Consider the following 13,789-nt stretch of genomic DNA (forward strand, 5'->3'; position numbering starts at 1 on the left):
ATTTTAAAATGTAATTTATTTTTGTGATCAAAGCTGAATTTTCAGCATCATTACTCCAGTATACTCTTCAGTGTCACGTGATCCTTCAGAAATGCTTTTCACTGCAACTGTACTTTTCACTATTTTTATTTATTTTTTCATTGCTGGCTTATTTTAGGGGAAAGTGTAGTGAATAAGAGACCTTCGAGAGACCAACATCACTGGTCCACCACAGTATCAAATTTTTGCCAGATACATGGCTCACAGAAGGTTGCTGTTGTATTAGGTTTAAAGAAGCCCTTAAAACCCTGTTTATCTATATTATCTAATATTATTATTATGGTTGTTATTAATCGTGAATAAATCTAAAGCTTTTGAGACTATTATTTTGTGTTATTGAATTTGTCATGAAGATGTGACCATTTCTTCCTTTTATGCAGGCTTACTAAATAATCTTGATATAAAAAAGGGGGGGGGGGGGGGTGCCCTTTTTCAGTTTCAGCACATGCCCCTAAAAAGGTCTGTGCACGGCCCTGACTGGTACATAGCTTATCTCGTTCGTGAACGAAATGAATGAGAGTAAACCGGGTCCGTTTAATCCACGATTGATGAATGTGAATATATAATAAACAAACTGTCTGACCAAACAATTAAAATGCTATTTAGGCAAGAAAACCTTGTGCTTTGTTCATCTGAACAACTTAATTAGACTTTATATATTGAATGCGATTATACACACATTTTAATAAAGCCAGATCAGTTTTTGCAACAACTGAATACGTTCGTTGACTTAAGACATAACAACATAATACACTTTTTTTTGCCATCTGCTGGCTTATTTTGTGTAATACGAAGAAATGGTCACTGAACGAATCAGTGAACGATTCTGAACGAATCATTTTGGTGAACGAACTGAAAATGAACGAATCACTAGAAAGAATCATAATTTCCACCACTAGTCTCTGAGACTCTCCGGTACTGGAGCACGAGCTTTCTCTCTCGCTCTCTCTCCCAGCGTGTGCACACGCCTCTCTCTCTCTGCATCTGCTCTATTCAACGAGCAGAGAGGAGCAGCACTTTCAGTTAAAAAAAGATATTTTGTTGCTTCATGTAAAAAAGACTATGGGTTTCTATTTTTCTAACTGTATTTAAATCTCTCCTTCTACATGTTGAGACATGTACATACACAGACCACTTCACCTGAGCGAATTAGCGTCCAGAAACCTTGACCACGTGATTCCCCCCGCCCTCACAGTGACTGAAGATCAGTGCAGGGGGATACAGGTCGAAGGCTTAAGTTTCTGCATTATCATTGTTTCTGGACTGTTTAAAGATCGCCTTTTGGACAAAGTGTTGTGTGTGAATGCAAAAGTAAGTTTGAATAGCTTATTATATAGTCGATGAGAGATTTATTCACGTCTGTATACAAGTTAATATGTCCGTGAGGTAACGATGTCTATGTGTATGCGTGCATTTATAATTCGCGTGTAACATTGTAAACATTGTAACCCGTTGTTTATATGCTTATATACATATCTGGTGAGTGCTAGAGTAACATATGTTGTTATCAGTACAAGTTAAGTTCCCGTTTGAAACAGGGTTCGCTGCATTTCTTTATATCTAACGAGTATACTGTTAAAATATAACTTTCTAAGCGCATGCGCTCTCGTAGCTCAGACTGAGTGGCGCTTCATAAGCGTCCTGGCTCTAATAGGGTGTCAAGTTACAAATGTGCGCTGCTTATAATATAGGAATTACAGCCTGCCTTGTATTCTACATTTCTTTTTGCAAATAATGTTCATATTGATGTTTAATTATCAAGTTTAATTTACTGTGCTGTGTTATTGCCATTTTGTTATAATTTATTTTTACTATTATCATGTATATTATGTATATTTATGTTTATGTCTTTGGTTTATATTTTTTGTAGAAAAACCACAACCACGACCAAACCATCTGTTGAGTGGTGACAATAAATGGGTTATTCCCAGAAAAGTGCATCTTCATATCGTCTCTAATCGGACAGTCTTTGGTGGGTCAGCACCCTGATCTGGCAACTTGTGTCTTATAACACTACCAAGCAAACAAACTAATTTACACTTCCGACTCATACAAGTATAGCCAAAATCACAGTACTACCATTGTCTTAATCTTATGGGTATGTGATTTCATTAGATAATGTCGTGAATAGGATTTTAGAGCAGAGATTAACATCTTTGAGACCTGGTATGTATTAATGGACCGCGTTTCAGTCATTATAATATTAATTCCATTGTCAGACAACAGAAACATTAACATATAATAATGAAAAACGTTTTATTGAGAATTTTGGCTGCATTAAAATGCAGTACATGAGCACAGAAAGGGCAAAATTATATGACGCACTTACGTCATGAATATGCTAATTAGCATATGACGTCAACTAGCGGCATTTAGTGACTTTTCAAGCACGGTTTAGCTACTTTCCATTGAAAGAAGTTGGCAACACTGCGAGACAGACAGATTTAGCTCAAGGCTTTGCAACCTTTGAGGTAAACGGACGTGCTGAATTATAAAGCAATAAACGACAGTAACAGCCAATTAATTGTATTATAACTGTTAGTGGTAGCTAGGGTGACCAACTATTGCTCTGTTGCAGGTCAGCAGACCTGATTTTGCGGGACAATGCGGGACACGAGGCAGAGAAATTACTATTATTATACTAGGTAAATAATATTAGATTTTTTTATTAGATATCTTTTTGCAGTGATGTTAACATGTTTTAAATTGCTAAAAGGGTTTATAAAAATGTTAATGACGGTGGCGCTGTGAATGTCACTAATAATATTTAATAGTAATATCAGTAAAAAAATATCAACATAAATAGCACGTTAACAGAACGTGTAGGCTATATTCAATCCAAATAATTAAGTGAAAATAATAATCCAATCGCTACAAAGCACATTTCCAAATAAGCACATACATTCCATTAGTAAAAGACTAGAAAGATTAAAGGCGTTCTTACCGGATTCAGTGCATCTTGAATTTATATTTTTTGTCTGATCCGTCAGCTTCGAGTAGGGCCTTCTCATTCATTATGGGTCATTAGAACTCCTGGCAGGTGTAGCTGTAGTTCACTTTCACCAGGAGATTTTTTTTTTTTTTTTTTTTTTTTTTTTTTTTGTCTGTGTGAGTTTTTTTTTTCCTCAGTGTTTATTTTCCTGCTCTGGCTAGCCGCTAGAACCAATAATAACGGCTGCGCTGCGCATGTTCATTGTTTTCTTATTAACATTTTTTTTTTATTGTAGAATTGTAATTTAAATTAACGATTAAATAAAATGACGAAGACGAAATTAAAATGCGGGACACTGCTTATGACTTGCGGGACGCGGGACAAAGCTTCAAATTTCGGGACTGTCCCGCATTTGGTCACCCTAGTGGTAGCACATTATAGTACCCCAATAAGTGGCTTGAATATTCTGTGGATTGCAATGCATTCTTTTGTTCGGGGCGTAGATTACGCGGGGGACGCGTCCCCCCCACTTTTAATATCATGGAAATTTGTCCCCCGCACCTTTTCAGTCAAATGTGTTCGAATAGATGTTTTAAAGAGCTGGTGTAAATAAATATAGATTTAAACTCAAAGAGACAGGATAGTCTGCGCATGACCTGATATTTTATTCGGACCCAGAAGCGCTAAACTCTCCTGCAGTGTGTGTTTCATTCGTCCTCGAAGCCGGAGCGCGCTCTCGCGCAAAAAAAAAGTCATATCAGGAAACTCCTAATATGGACAACACCGTCCAGCTATAGCTATATGAAAACAGTTGTTTTGACAGAAGAACTGAAACTTTTGGAAACACGAAGACATTCATATACGATGGGAACAATATATGGTTTTTCAAGTAATCTCCAGCAGGTGATAAATACAGTAGCCTATATCAACAAAACAGTGCTAACTGACATAGATTTATTAGCCTATAGTATAGAGAATATTCTGTCTTATTATGTGATAAATAAGTGTTTGTAGTATATTTTTAAAAAATCATTATTTTTTGTTATTGTCAAGCAGTTACAGATTTCTAAGCAAATTAAAAGCTAGAAATTAGAGAATAATTAAAGTTGCCTATAGTATCCACTACTAGTCACTAGTCACTACTAGTCTCTTCTGTTCACCAAGCCTGCATTTATTTGATCCAAAGTACAGCAAAACAGCATATCTATAATTTATTTTCCAAAAAATCTATATTTTTGAATGATATACTCTATAATGTTGCAAAGGCTTTTTATTTCACATAAATGCTGATCTTTGGATCCTTCTATTCATCAAATAATGCTGAATTTTTTTTTACTCATGTTTTAAATATTGATAGTCAGCAAATCAGCCTATTAGAATGATTTGATTTCTTAAGGATGTGACACTAGACTGGAGTAATGATGCTGAACATTCACCTTTGATCACAGGAATAAATTACATATAAAAATATTTTCAAATAGAAAATAGTTATTTTAAATAGTAAAAACTTTTAAAACTTTTACTGTACGTGGGATCAAATAAATGCAGGCTTGGTGACAGTGAGTAAGATTGCATAGCTGTGGGGCTTTTTGCCAAGTTGTTTTAATACACGTTGGAAAAAGATAAATACCTGGCTGACATTACATCAGGTATCCCACGAAATGCGAAGTAAACTTCCAAAACCATCCAGAATGAAGTGATTGAAATTTTGGCATCCAAGGTTCTGAACTACTAAATAGTTCCAAAATATGTACAAAACATAAAAAATGAAGAAAACAAACACAACAATAACAAACAACCCTAACAATTGCCTTAAATATATGAAATTAAAACTATATGTAAGAGGTAGGACATTAGGACCCAGTAGATACCACCTCGAAGCGCGGCATTACTCAGCCAGCTATTTAGGGTGACGTAGTCACAGAGCGATAAGCTAAAGCTGGTATCAGGGGCGATTCTAAGATTTTCATTTTAGGGGGGCTCAGCCCCCAATAAGGGTATGATTAAAAAATTATATTTGACTATTAGGGTAGGGTTGTATACTACTAACCTTATTGCAATCCACTATTCCATTGTATTCCCTGTATTTCATATATGGGAGTAGGAGTACTGACTGAGCCATATATAACACTGTAAAAAAAAACTAATACAGTTTTTTAGATGTGACCAGTCACTGGAAAATTTTGAATTGGGAATGTAGATTTTTACAATAAAGACTTCCTGATTCAGTATTAGGACATTCATGTTTATCCTTTGATGATACCACTGCTTTTTCTTATGAAATGTACGTGGAAATTGGCAGAAAATTAAAACAACATAAGGGCTCAATGACTGCAACGAATCTTGGGAATACAGTGGTATTGTGTGTGTGAGGCTGTCTGTTCTATTCTCACCTGACTGTTGCTCATTTGCAGACCTACTCCCGCACGACAAAAAAATGTATATCCATCTACAATGAAAAATAAATTATTATATTTTATTATTATTATTAATTTTTAGCTTTTTAGCCTTTATAATCAACAATACGGTTGGTTATACATCAAGTCAGCCCCTGGAAATTAATTTCATTTCAAATCATTTAACTAACCAGCTAATATTCATTAAGAATATAGACAAAACATGTATTAATGTAATTGTCTATTGGCAATATGTTTAATCTGTTCTATATTTATTTCTATTTATTAAAAATAACACCATTATCAATTTGCCACTTCTATAAATCAATTACTTAAAAAAAAAAAAAAAATCACAGATCCCTTTAGCCTACTCTTAATCTAATATATGTATCATGATACACTAATGATTCATTATTACTTAATACAAAATCATATTTAATAATACAAAACAAAATAACTCCACATGATGTTTCTCTCTCTGTGCCATTTAGTGCTTTCAGACAATGATGTGTGTCTTTAATCATTTCTGTGAATGGCTGCATAATGTAATGCCAAAATACACAATAATATGTTTTGAATTTTGAAAAGTAAATTAAAATAAATCATGATCGTTTTCTAAAGTATGTTTTCATGGGTGTTAATCGCTTCATTTTTGTTGGAAGAAAAAACAACTGCCATACCGTGATAAAGGCTGAAGGTGAACGCAGCGAAGACGTATTGGTATTGGATGCGAGAACACACACACACACCTTGTACTCTCTGATGTTCGCTCTGCTCGGCGCCCCTGTGGATTGAAAAACGCGCTGAATCCGTGCAGACTCAGATCAGGGGAGGAGCCGGAACTTGATGCAGCTTTCCACCGTTTCAAATGAGTTTTTAAAGGGGACTGAAGCGATCACTAATTAATTAATCAAATAATTTTTTAGGGGGGCTGGGCATAAGTTCAGGGGGGCTGAAGCCCCCCTAAAAAGGGCCTAGCGACGCCCCTGGCTGGTATTCCAACATAGTGTGTCGGTACAGCGTGGGGAATGAAAGCATCGATGGTTTAAACCAGTGCTGTTGTCGTTGCCTGAGGCTGGAGATTGGCCAGTGGACAAAACAGTTGTTCTGGGCAAATTGTTGCAGGTACCAAGTTAGATTTATGAAATGTGGTGAATGATTGTTAAAGCTTGGTATATTGATTTTGTATCTCCTGTCACAGTAAAATCATGAGATTGTGGTGAAGACGCATTGTGCAAACATTTGTTTGCTATTCAGGACGTCCAGTCACTGTTTTTCCTATTTAGTTTTAGCTATATAAACTGCCTACCATATTTTATACTAGTGTTTGCTGAACGCCCTAGAGGCATGTGAAGAGAGGGGAGAGATATCGGATTGTGTGTTTTACACTGTATGTTTGTTTTTGTTTTGTTTTGTTTTGTTGTTTTTTACTCTCTCTGATAACTTGTGTATACAATGTGAGGTTCTCTAATTGAAATACTAGGGTGATTGTGTAGTTTTCCAAAGAGACAAAAACGCCTGTAGTGGTGTGTGTGTGAAGTGAAGAGGGGATATTGCTGTGAATCACGTGTGATCGATTTAATTGGGTTGTGTTACCTGTGTATTCTTAAATTATTTATTAAGAGTGACGTGTGGTGTGCTTTAAATTCTGACACGTCTCAGGAGGGAAACTCCGTGCCTGCCCTTAACCATTTGGTGTTTGGATTGAGGGAAGTTTCATAAAGTATAACAGTTGTCTTTTAAAGATTGTTTATATAATCTAACAATTGTAAAAATATAAATAAATGTATTTTTTTTCTGACATCCCAGCTTCCATCTGCGTCCTTTAATTAGCGTGGCTTGCGTGAAACCAGGTGGCTCTTTTGAGCTGAAAATGTTATAATTGGATTTTATTTAATATAGAGAGTGTTAGACTCCTGAAGGCCACATAATTTGGCCCACCTTTCATCTCATATCTGGAGCCGGGCCTGTTACCTGCTATTGGATTTCTTCTTGTTTTCAGTTTCGCCTCACGTGACAACGTCAGTGCTGTTTCCTACAAGGAGTGTATTTAAAAGGAAACCGCAGTGTGGATTCTTAGTCTTTCATTTCAGAAATTCTGTGAAGGCACGAGAGAAGTTTTGGAATCCTACGACACGAGGTAAGACACGACTGCTCTTCTTCTATTGTAGTCATTGCATTTGAGTTATTCTGTTTCAGAGTTTTATTCCTAGGCTATATTTGTATTTCTTTGATTTTTATAACTGAAACTTATTCCACATAACCGATTTTCTTTAGGGAAACCCCATCATGCTTTTCTTGAAGGATCATCATTCACATCTGCTCACAACATTTTAGTGTGAAATATTTCATTTTTGATCACACGTCATTTTACATGTAAATAGTTGTACTTGCTTGCCAACTGATACACCTTGCTTTCACTCGTACTGAAAACGGGAAGTATGAGTTGTGTTTATGTTTCGTATTCCAATCTGTCAAGAGGGATGACGTCTGTGGGTGCGTTTTGTTTGACATTCTTGAATAGCGTATTACGAAAATGAAAATGAATTATCGTTTTTCATGTCTTTTCCAGGAAAGCGCTTTAAACTTGCCAGACATTCAGTCATCAAAACCCGACATGATGGCGCCTTCTTTTTCTTTCCGATGGGTTTTACTCTCAGCTCTTTGGATTGCAGGTAAGAGTTAATTTCCACATCGCTTTGTCTATTTCTTTGTTGGCGACATGAAGAAATAATTTGCATTCTGTTGTGGCACGTTTATTGTGGTCGCTCTGTTAGCGTTCAGACAACGGGAAAGAATGAATAAAGGTGATGCTTTTTCAAAAAGGGAAAACTGTACATGTTTTTATCTCTGGTCGTGTATGGCGTTATTTCCCTGTCAAATGTCGAGAGCACATAATTGTAGCGCGAAAGTACATTAATATAGTGCGCGAGCGTCAATCTCTCTGCTCGCGCGCGGAATATAATGTGCGCGAGCGCGAATCTCTCTGCTCGCGCGCAGTGTTGCCAACTTCTTTCAATGGAAAGTAGCTAAACCGTGCTTGAAAAGTCACTAAATGCCGCTAGTTGACGTCATATGCTAATTAGCATATTCATGACGTAAGTGCGTCATATTATTTTGCCCTTTCTGTGCTCATGTACTGCATTTTAATGCAGCCAAAATTCTCAATAAAACGTTTTTCATTATTATATGTTAATGTTTCTGTTGTCTGATAATGGAATTAATATTATAATGACTGAAACGCGGTCCATTAATACATACCAGGTCTCAAAGATGTTAATCTCTGCTCTAAAATCCTATTCACGACATTATCTAATGAAATCACATACACATAAGATTAAGACAATGGTAGTACTGTGATTTTGGCTATACTTGTATGAGTCGGAAGTGTAAATTAGTTTGTTTGCTTTGTAGTGTTATAAGACACAAGTTGCCAGATCAGGGTGCTGACCCACCAAAGACTGTCCGATTAGAGACGATATGAAGATGCACTTTTCTGGGAATAACCCATTTATTGTCACCACTCAACAGATGGTTTGGTCGTGGTTGTGGTTTTTCTACAAAAAATATAAACCAAAGACATAAACATAAATATACATAATATACATGATAATAGTAAAAATAAATTATAACAAAATGGCAATAACACAGCACAGTAAATTAAACTTGATAATTAAACATCAATATGAACATTATTTGCAAAAAGAAATGTAGAATACAAGGCAGGCTGTAATTTCCTATATTATAAGCAGCGCACATTTGTAACTTGACACCCTATTAGAGCCAGGACGCTTATGAAGCGCCACTCAGTCTGAGCTACGAGAGCGCATGCGCTTAGAAAGTTATATTTTAACAGTATACTCGTTAGATATAAAGAAATGCAGCGAACCCTGTTTCAAACGGGAACTTAACTTGTACTGATAACAACATATGTTACTCTAGCACTCACCAGATATGTATATAAGCATATAAACAACGGGTTACAATGTTTACAATGTTACACGCGAATTATAAATGCACGCATACACATAGACATCGTTACCTCACGGACATATTAACTTGTATACAGACGTGAATAAATCTCTCATCGACTATATAATAAGCTATTCAAACTTACTTTTGCATTCACACACAACACTTTGTCCAAAAGGCGATCTTTAAACAGTCCAGAAACAATGATAATGCAGAAACTTAAGCCTTCGACCTGTATCCCCCTGCACTGATCTTCAGTCACTGTGAGGGCGGGGGGAATCACGTGGTCAAGGAGATCACATGTAGAAGGAGAGATTTAAATACAGTTAGAAAAATAGAAACCCATAGCCTTTTTTACATGAAGCAACAAAATATCTTTTTTTAACTGAAAGTGCTGCTCCTCTCTGCTCGTTGAATAGAGCAGATGCAGAGAGAGAGAGAGGCGTGTGCACACGCTGGGAGAGAGAGCGAGAGAGAAAGCTCGTGCTGCAGTACCGGAGAGTCTCAGAGACTAAATAAGGTCTGTCAAAAAAAGTCGCTAGATTTGTCGCTAGTCTCTTTTTTGGAAAAAAGTCGCTGAGAGGGTCTGAAAAGTCACTAAATATAGCGACAAAGTCGCTAAGTTGGCAACACTGCGAGTCGCGCGCGGAATATAATGTGCGCGAGCGCAAATCTCTCTGCTCCCGCGCGGAATATAATGTGTGCGAGCGCAAATCTCGCGCGCGGAATATAATGTGCAGAGCGCGAATCTCTCTGTTCGTGTGCTGGAACTCGGCGCACGCTCTCAGATATATGTTGTCTTGTAAGAATTTTCTCTGGGCTCGCTCAGAGAGTATGCCTGCACTTAAAACGTGTTCAGTGCAATCGCGAATCTCTTCTCTTCGCTTAAAGTAAGCGTGTATGTGCTTAGACTGCGTCCTGTGGGTTCGCGCATGGCCAACCAGTGTTGCCAACCTCTTTCTATGGAAAGTAGCTAAACCCTGCCTGAAAAGTCGCTAGATGACGTCATATGCTAATTAGCATATTCATGACGTAAGTGCAGTCTTATTATCTTTCCATTTCTGTGCTCATGTACTGCATTCTAAGGCAGCTAAAATTCTCAAAGGTTTTTTATTTTATATTTGAATGTTTCTGTTGTCCGACAACGCTAGATTTGTCACTAGGGTTTTGTCGCTATGGGGGTCTGAAAAGTCGCTAAATCAAGCGACAAAGTCGCTAAGTTGGCAACACTGCAAGTAGCCTACTCTTCTCTTCAATTTCTTTCTCTTTGCTCTTGGCATAAACGCTGTCAAAACGGCAACAACCAATCAGAAATAGGTTTCAACGACTGACCAATGAAAACGCGACATCGTACATGGAATCTTATTGGTTGATACTGAACCGCACATGGAACACATAGATACAGACGGTTGGTCTGGGAACGCCCCCGGGAACGCCCCGTCACGTGATGTGAATTTAGCCCATGGGGGAAAACATTGCCTTGGCGCCAATTGAAATAAACAGGACAGTCACGCCAAAGAGTTGCTGTGTCGTTTTCTGTACCTCCAATAAACTAACAAATTATGAATTGAAGTTCTACATCCTTCCTTATAAACATACAGAGCCGGAAAGGATTACAAAATGGCTACAAGCAATACGTTTTGAGGATGATCAAGGGAAGTTGTGGAATCCCAAGACTAAGCGTGTGTGTGTGTGTGTGTGTGTGTGCAGTCGGCATTTCATCACAGGAAGGCTATATTAAGATTGTGTTCATCATTAACGTTATCAAAACTGTGTAAGGTTGTTTCATGCATATATAATTAGCCTTATCATTCTACCTGAAGCAAAACTATGTAACGTTAGCCTAGTGTCGACCATAAACCCACTTAAAAAAGCATGTGGACACGTAACAACTTAGTTTTGTGTCAGAACTTTCATTCATAAATTCACCCCATCTGTGTTTGCGAAACGATTGAGTCGCGGAATCCAGTCAAAAATAGAACTTGCTGTATAAAGCAGAACGTCACAGGATTTGGCCATTTTTTGAATGAACACATCTATATTAGGGCTGTAAAATGAATCAAATATCGATATGGACTAGTGTATATGAATATTAAAGTTAAAAGAGACTACAATTGTTCTACGTGTCTCTGGGAATGAGTGCCCAATATGTGCATTTTGCCATTCAGATACACACGATGCTCGCAGTGTTTTCCCCCACGCCGACTCCGCCCTCGCCGCGCCCCCAGCTATGACTAGATGCCGACTGTATCTATGGAATAAGTTCACTGAAGTTCAATCAAGACGATACATTTAACGTATTTAACATCAAAACAAATAAAACTGGTTACCTGAGATCGTGAATTCGGTGGATCCATCTCAGCTCATCTTGATTGAACGTCAGTGAATTTATTCCATGTTATGATTGATGATCAGCTGACTTTCTCAGACCACTTAACTTTCTGATCCTGCAGATTTGCTTTATTCAACATCAAGAAGATCAAGCCCTTTCTTTCAGAACAAGCTGCACAACTGCATAAAATTCAAGGCATTGATGTTTGCCTACAAAACTGGCTCTGCACCAATTTACCTAAATTTGTTACTTCAGACTTATGTGCCCTCTGGAAGCTTACATTCTTCAATTGAACACTCACTATTTTTATTCTACTCTTAAAAAATTTACTACTTTTCTAATATTTTTGTATGCTATTTTCTTTTCATTTATTATGCAATTGTGTGTGTGTGTGTGTGTATGTGTGTGTATATATGTGTGTGTGTGTGTGTGTGTAAAGACCTCGAACACAGCTTGCTCTATTCTTTTTTTTTTCTATCTGTTTTCTTTTTATTTATTATATTATTTAAAAGCCCATGCTTCGTGTACTGTGTTAACCTTACTGAGACTTGTTATGGAACTTATATTTCATTGCTCTTTTTGTTGTTTTTGATTGCTTCCACTGTCCTCATTTGAAAGTCGCTTTGGATAAAAGCGTCTGCTAAATGAATAAATGTAAATTTAATGTTCCATGTGCGGTTCAACATCAACCAATAAGATTCCATGTACTATGTCGTGTTTTCATTGGTCAGTCGTTGAAGCCTTTTTCTGATTGGTTGTTGCCGTTTTGACAGCGTTTATGCCAAGAGCAAAGAGAAAGAAATTGAAGAGAAGAGTACCGAGAAACCTCAGCGAGCAGACAGAAAATTCTGGTCCCACTTTATATTAGGTGGCCTTAACTACTATGTACTTAAATAAAAAAATAAGTACAATGCACTTATTGTGTTCATATTGTGTTGTAAAACACTTTTGCTGCTATTGAGGTGGGATAGGCGTAAGGTTAGGGAGAGGGTTGGAGGTATGGGTAAATTTAAGGTTGGGTTAAGGTGTAAAGTATGGGTCAACAGTGTAATTATAAATTTAATTACAGAAATTAAATATAGATGTAATTACATGTAGTTTTTTTATATATAAGTACAATGTAAAAACATGTATGTATACAATAAGTACAATGTACTAAATTATTAATTAAAATGTAAGTACATAGTAGTTAAGGCCACTTAATATAAAGTGGGTCCAAAATTCTTACAAGAGCAACGTGTATCTGAGAGCGTGTGCTGAGTTCCAGCACGCGAACAGAGAGATTCGCGTTCCGTACATTATATTCCGCGCACGAGCAGAGAGAGATTCACGCTCGCCTATCATATTAATGTACTTTCGCGCTACAATTATGCGCTCTCGACATTTGACAGGGAAATAACGCCATAGTCGTGGAGTTAATATCTGTATCACACTGAGCGAATGCTTGATTGTTTTCCTTGGCTGCCACTCTTCCTAAATGTTCAACAAAACCAAATTAAATGCATGGACTCAAGATTGATTTTTAAATAGACTTTACCCAGAAGATGTGGAGGTTTCGTTTGCAGTTGCTTCACTATACAATGACCTCTGTAGCGAGTTCTGAGCTGCAGTAATGGAACTTTGCAAAAACCACACAACTCAACGAACAACACTGCTTAAAATAAAGTCTCCCCACACAGCAAAAACTAATTGAAAAGACGTCAAAAGATGTCGTTTGCAGACGTCCAAACAACGCTAAAATTTAGTTGAAAAGTTCAAGTTGAAAAGACTTCTTTTCAAGCCTAATTACAACTGTGAATTCATTGATTATATTTATTTTTCATATTCATAATTAGACAAAATGAGACGATTTGCAAGAGTTTATTGACACATGTATTGACACATTAAATACTCTTTTCATGTAAAAAAAAAAAAAAAAACACTTTCTTGATGGCATCTTAAGCCTGCATTCGATTGTGAAATATACCTACAGAAATAATTGTTTTTTATGTGGATCCATTGTAAAATGTAATTTATCCCTTTAAACTGAATTTTAAACATCATTACTCCAGTCTTCAGTCAGTACATGATCTTCAGAAAACATTATAATATACTGATTTGCTGCTCAAGAAACATTTC

General features: G+C 36.9%; 1 protein-coding gene and 1 long non-coding RNA gene across 3 annotated transcripts in view; one reads left to right on the forward strand and one right to left on the reverse strand.

Moving 5' to 3' along the window:
- Window positions 1-13,789, forward strand: part of LOC113108225 (interleukin-1 receptor type 1-like) — a 107,883-nt gene that overhangs the window by 69,037 nt on the left and 25,057 nt on the right. The window contains exons 1-3 of one of the 2 annotated variants that reach the window (XM_026271122.1): window positions 1,022-1,350; window positions 7,370-7,507; window positions 7,940-8,042. In XM_026271122.1, the coding sequence (XP_026126907.1) occupies window positions 7,985-8,042 (58 nt within the window). In that variant the 5' untranslated portion in view covers window positions 1,022-1,350; window positions 7,370-7,507; window positions 7,940-7,984. Of the gene's footprint in view, window positions 1-1,021; window positions 1,351-7,369; window positions 7,508-7,939; window positions 8,043-13,789 lie in introns of those variants that run through there. The other variant, XM_026271121.1, reaches the window with a different exon arrangement.
- LOC113108226 (uncharacterized) lies at window positions 4,401-11,218 on the reverse strand. Its single transcript, XR_003292758.1, has 3 exons — window positions 8,823-11,218; window positions 5,365-5,420; window positions 4,401-4,702 (listed from the first exon to the last, which is right to left on the reverse strand). It is a non-coding gene; the product is annotated as an uncharacterized LOC113108226 (long non-coding RNA).

The sequence above is a fragment of the Carassius auratus genome, chromosome 9 (assembly GCF_003368295.1).
Source record: "Carassius auratus strain Wakin chromosome 9, ASM336829v1, whole genome shotgun sequence".
In the NCBI taxonomy this organism is placed as follows: domain Eukaryota; kingdom Metazoa; phylum Chordata; class Actinopteri; order Cypriniformes; family Cyprinidae; genus Carassius; species Carassius auratus.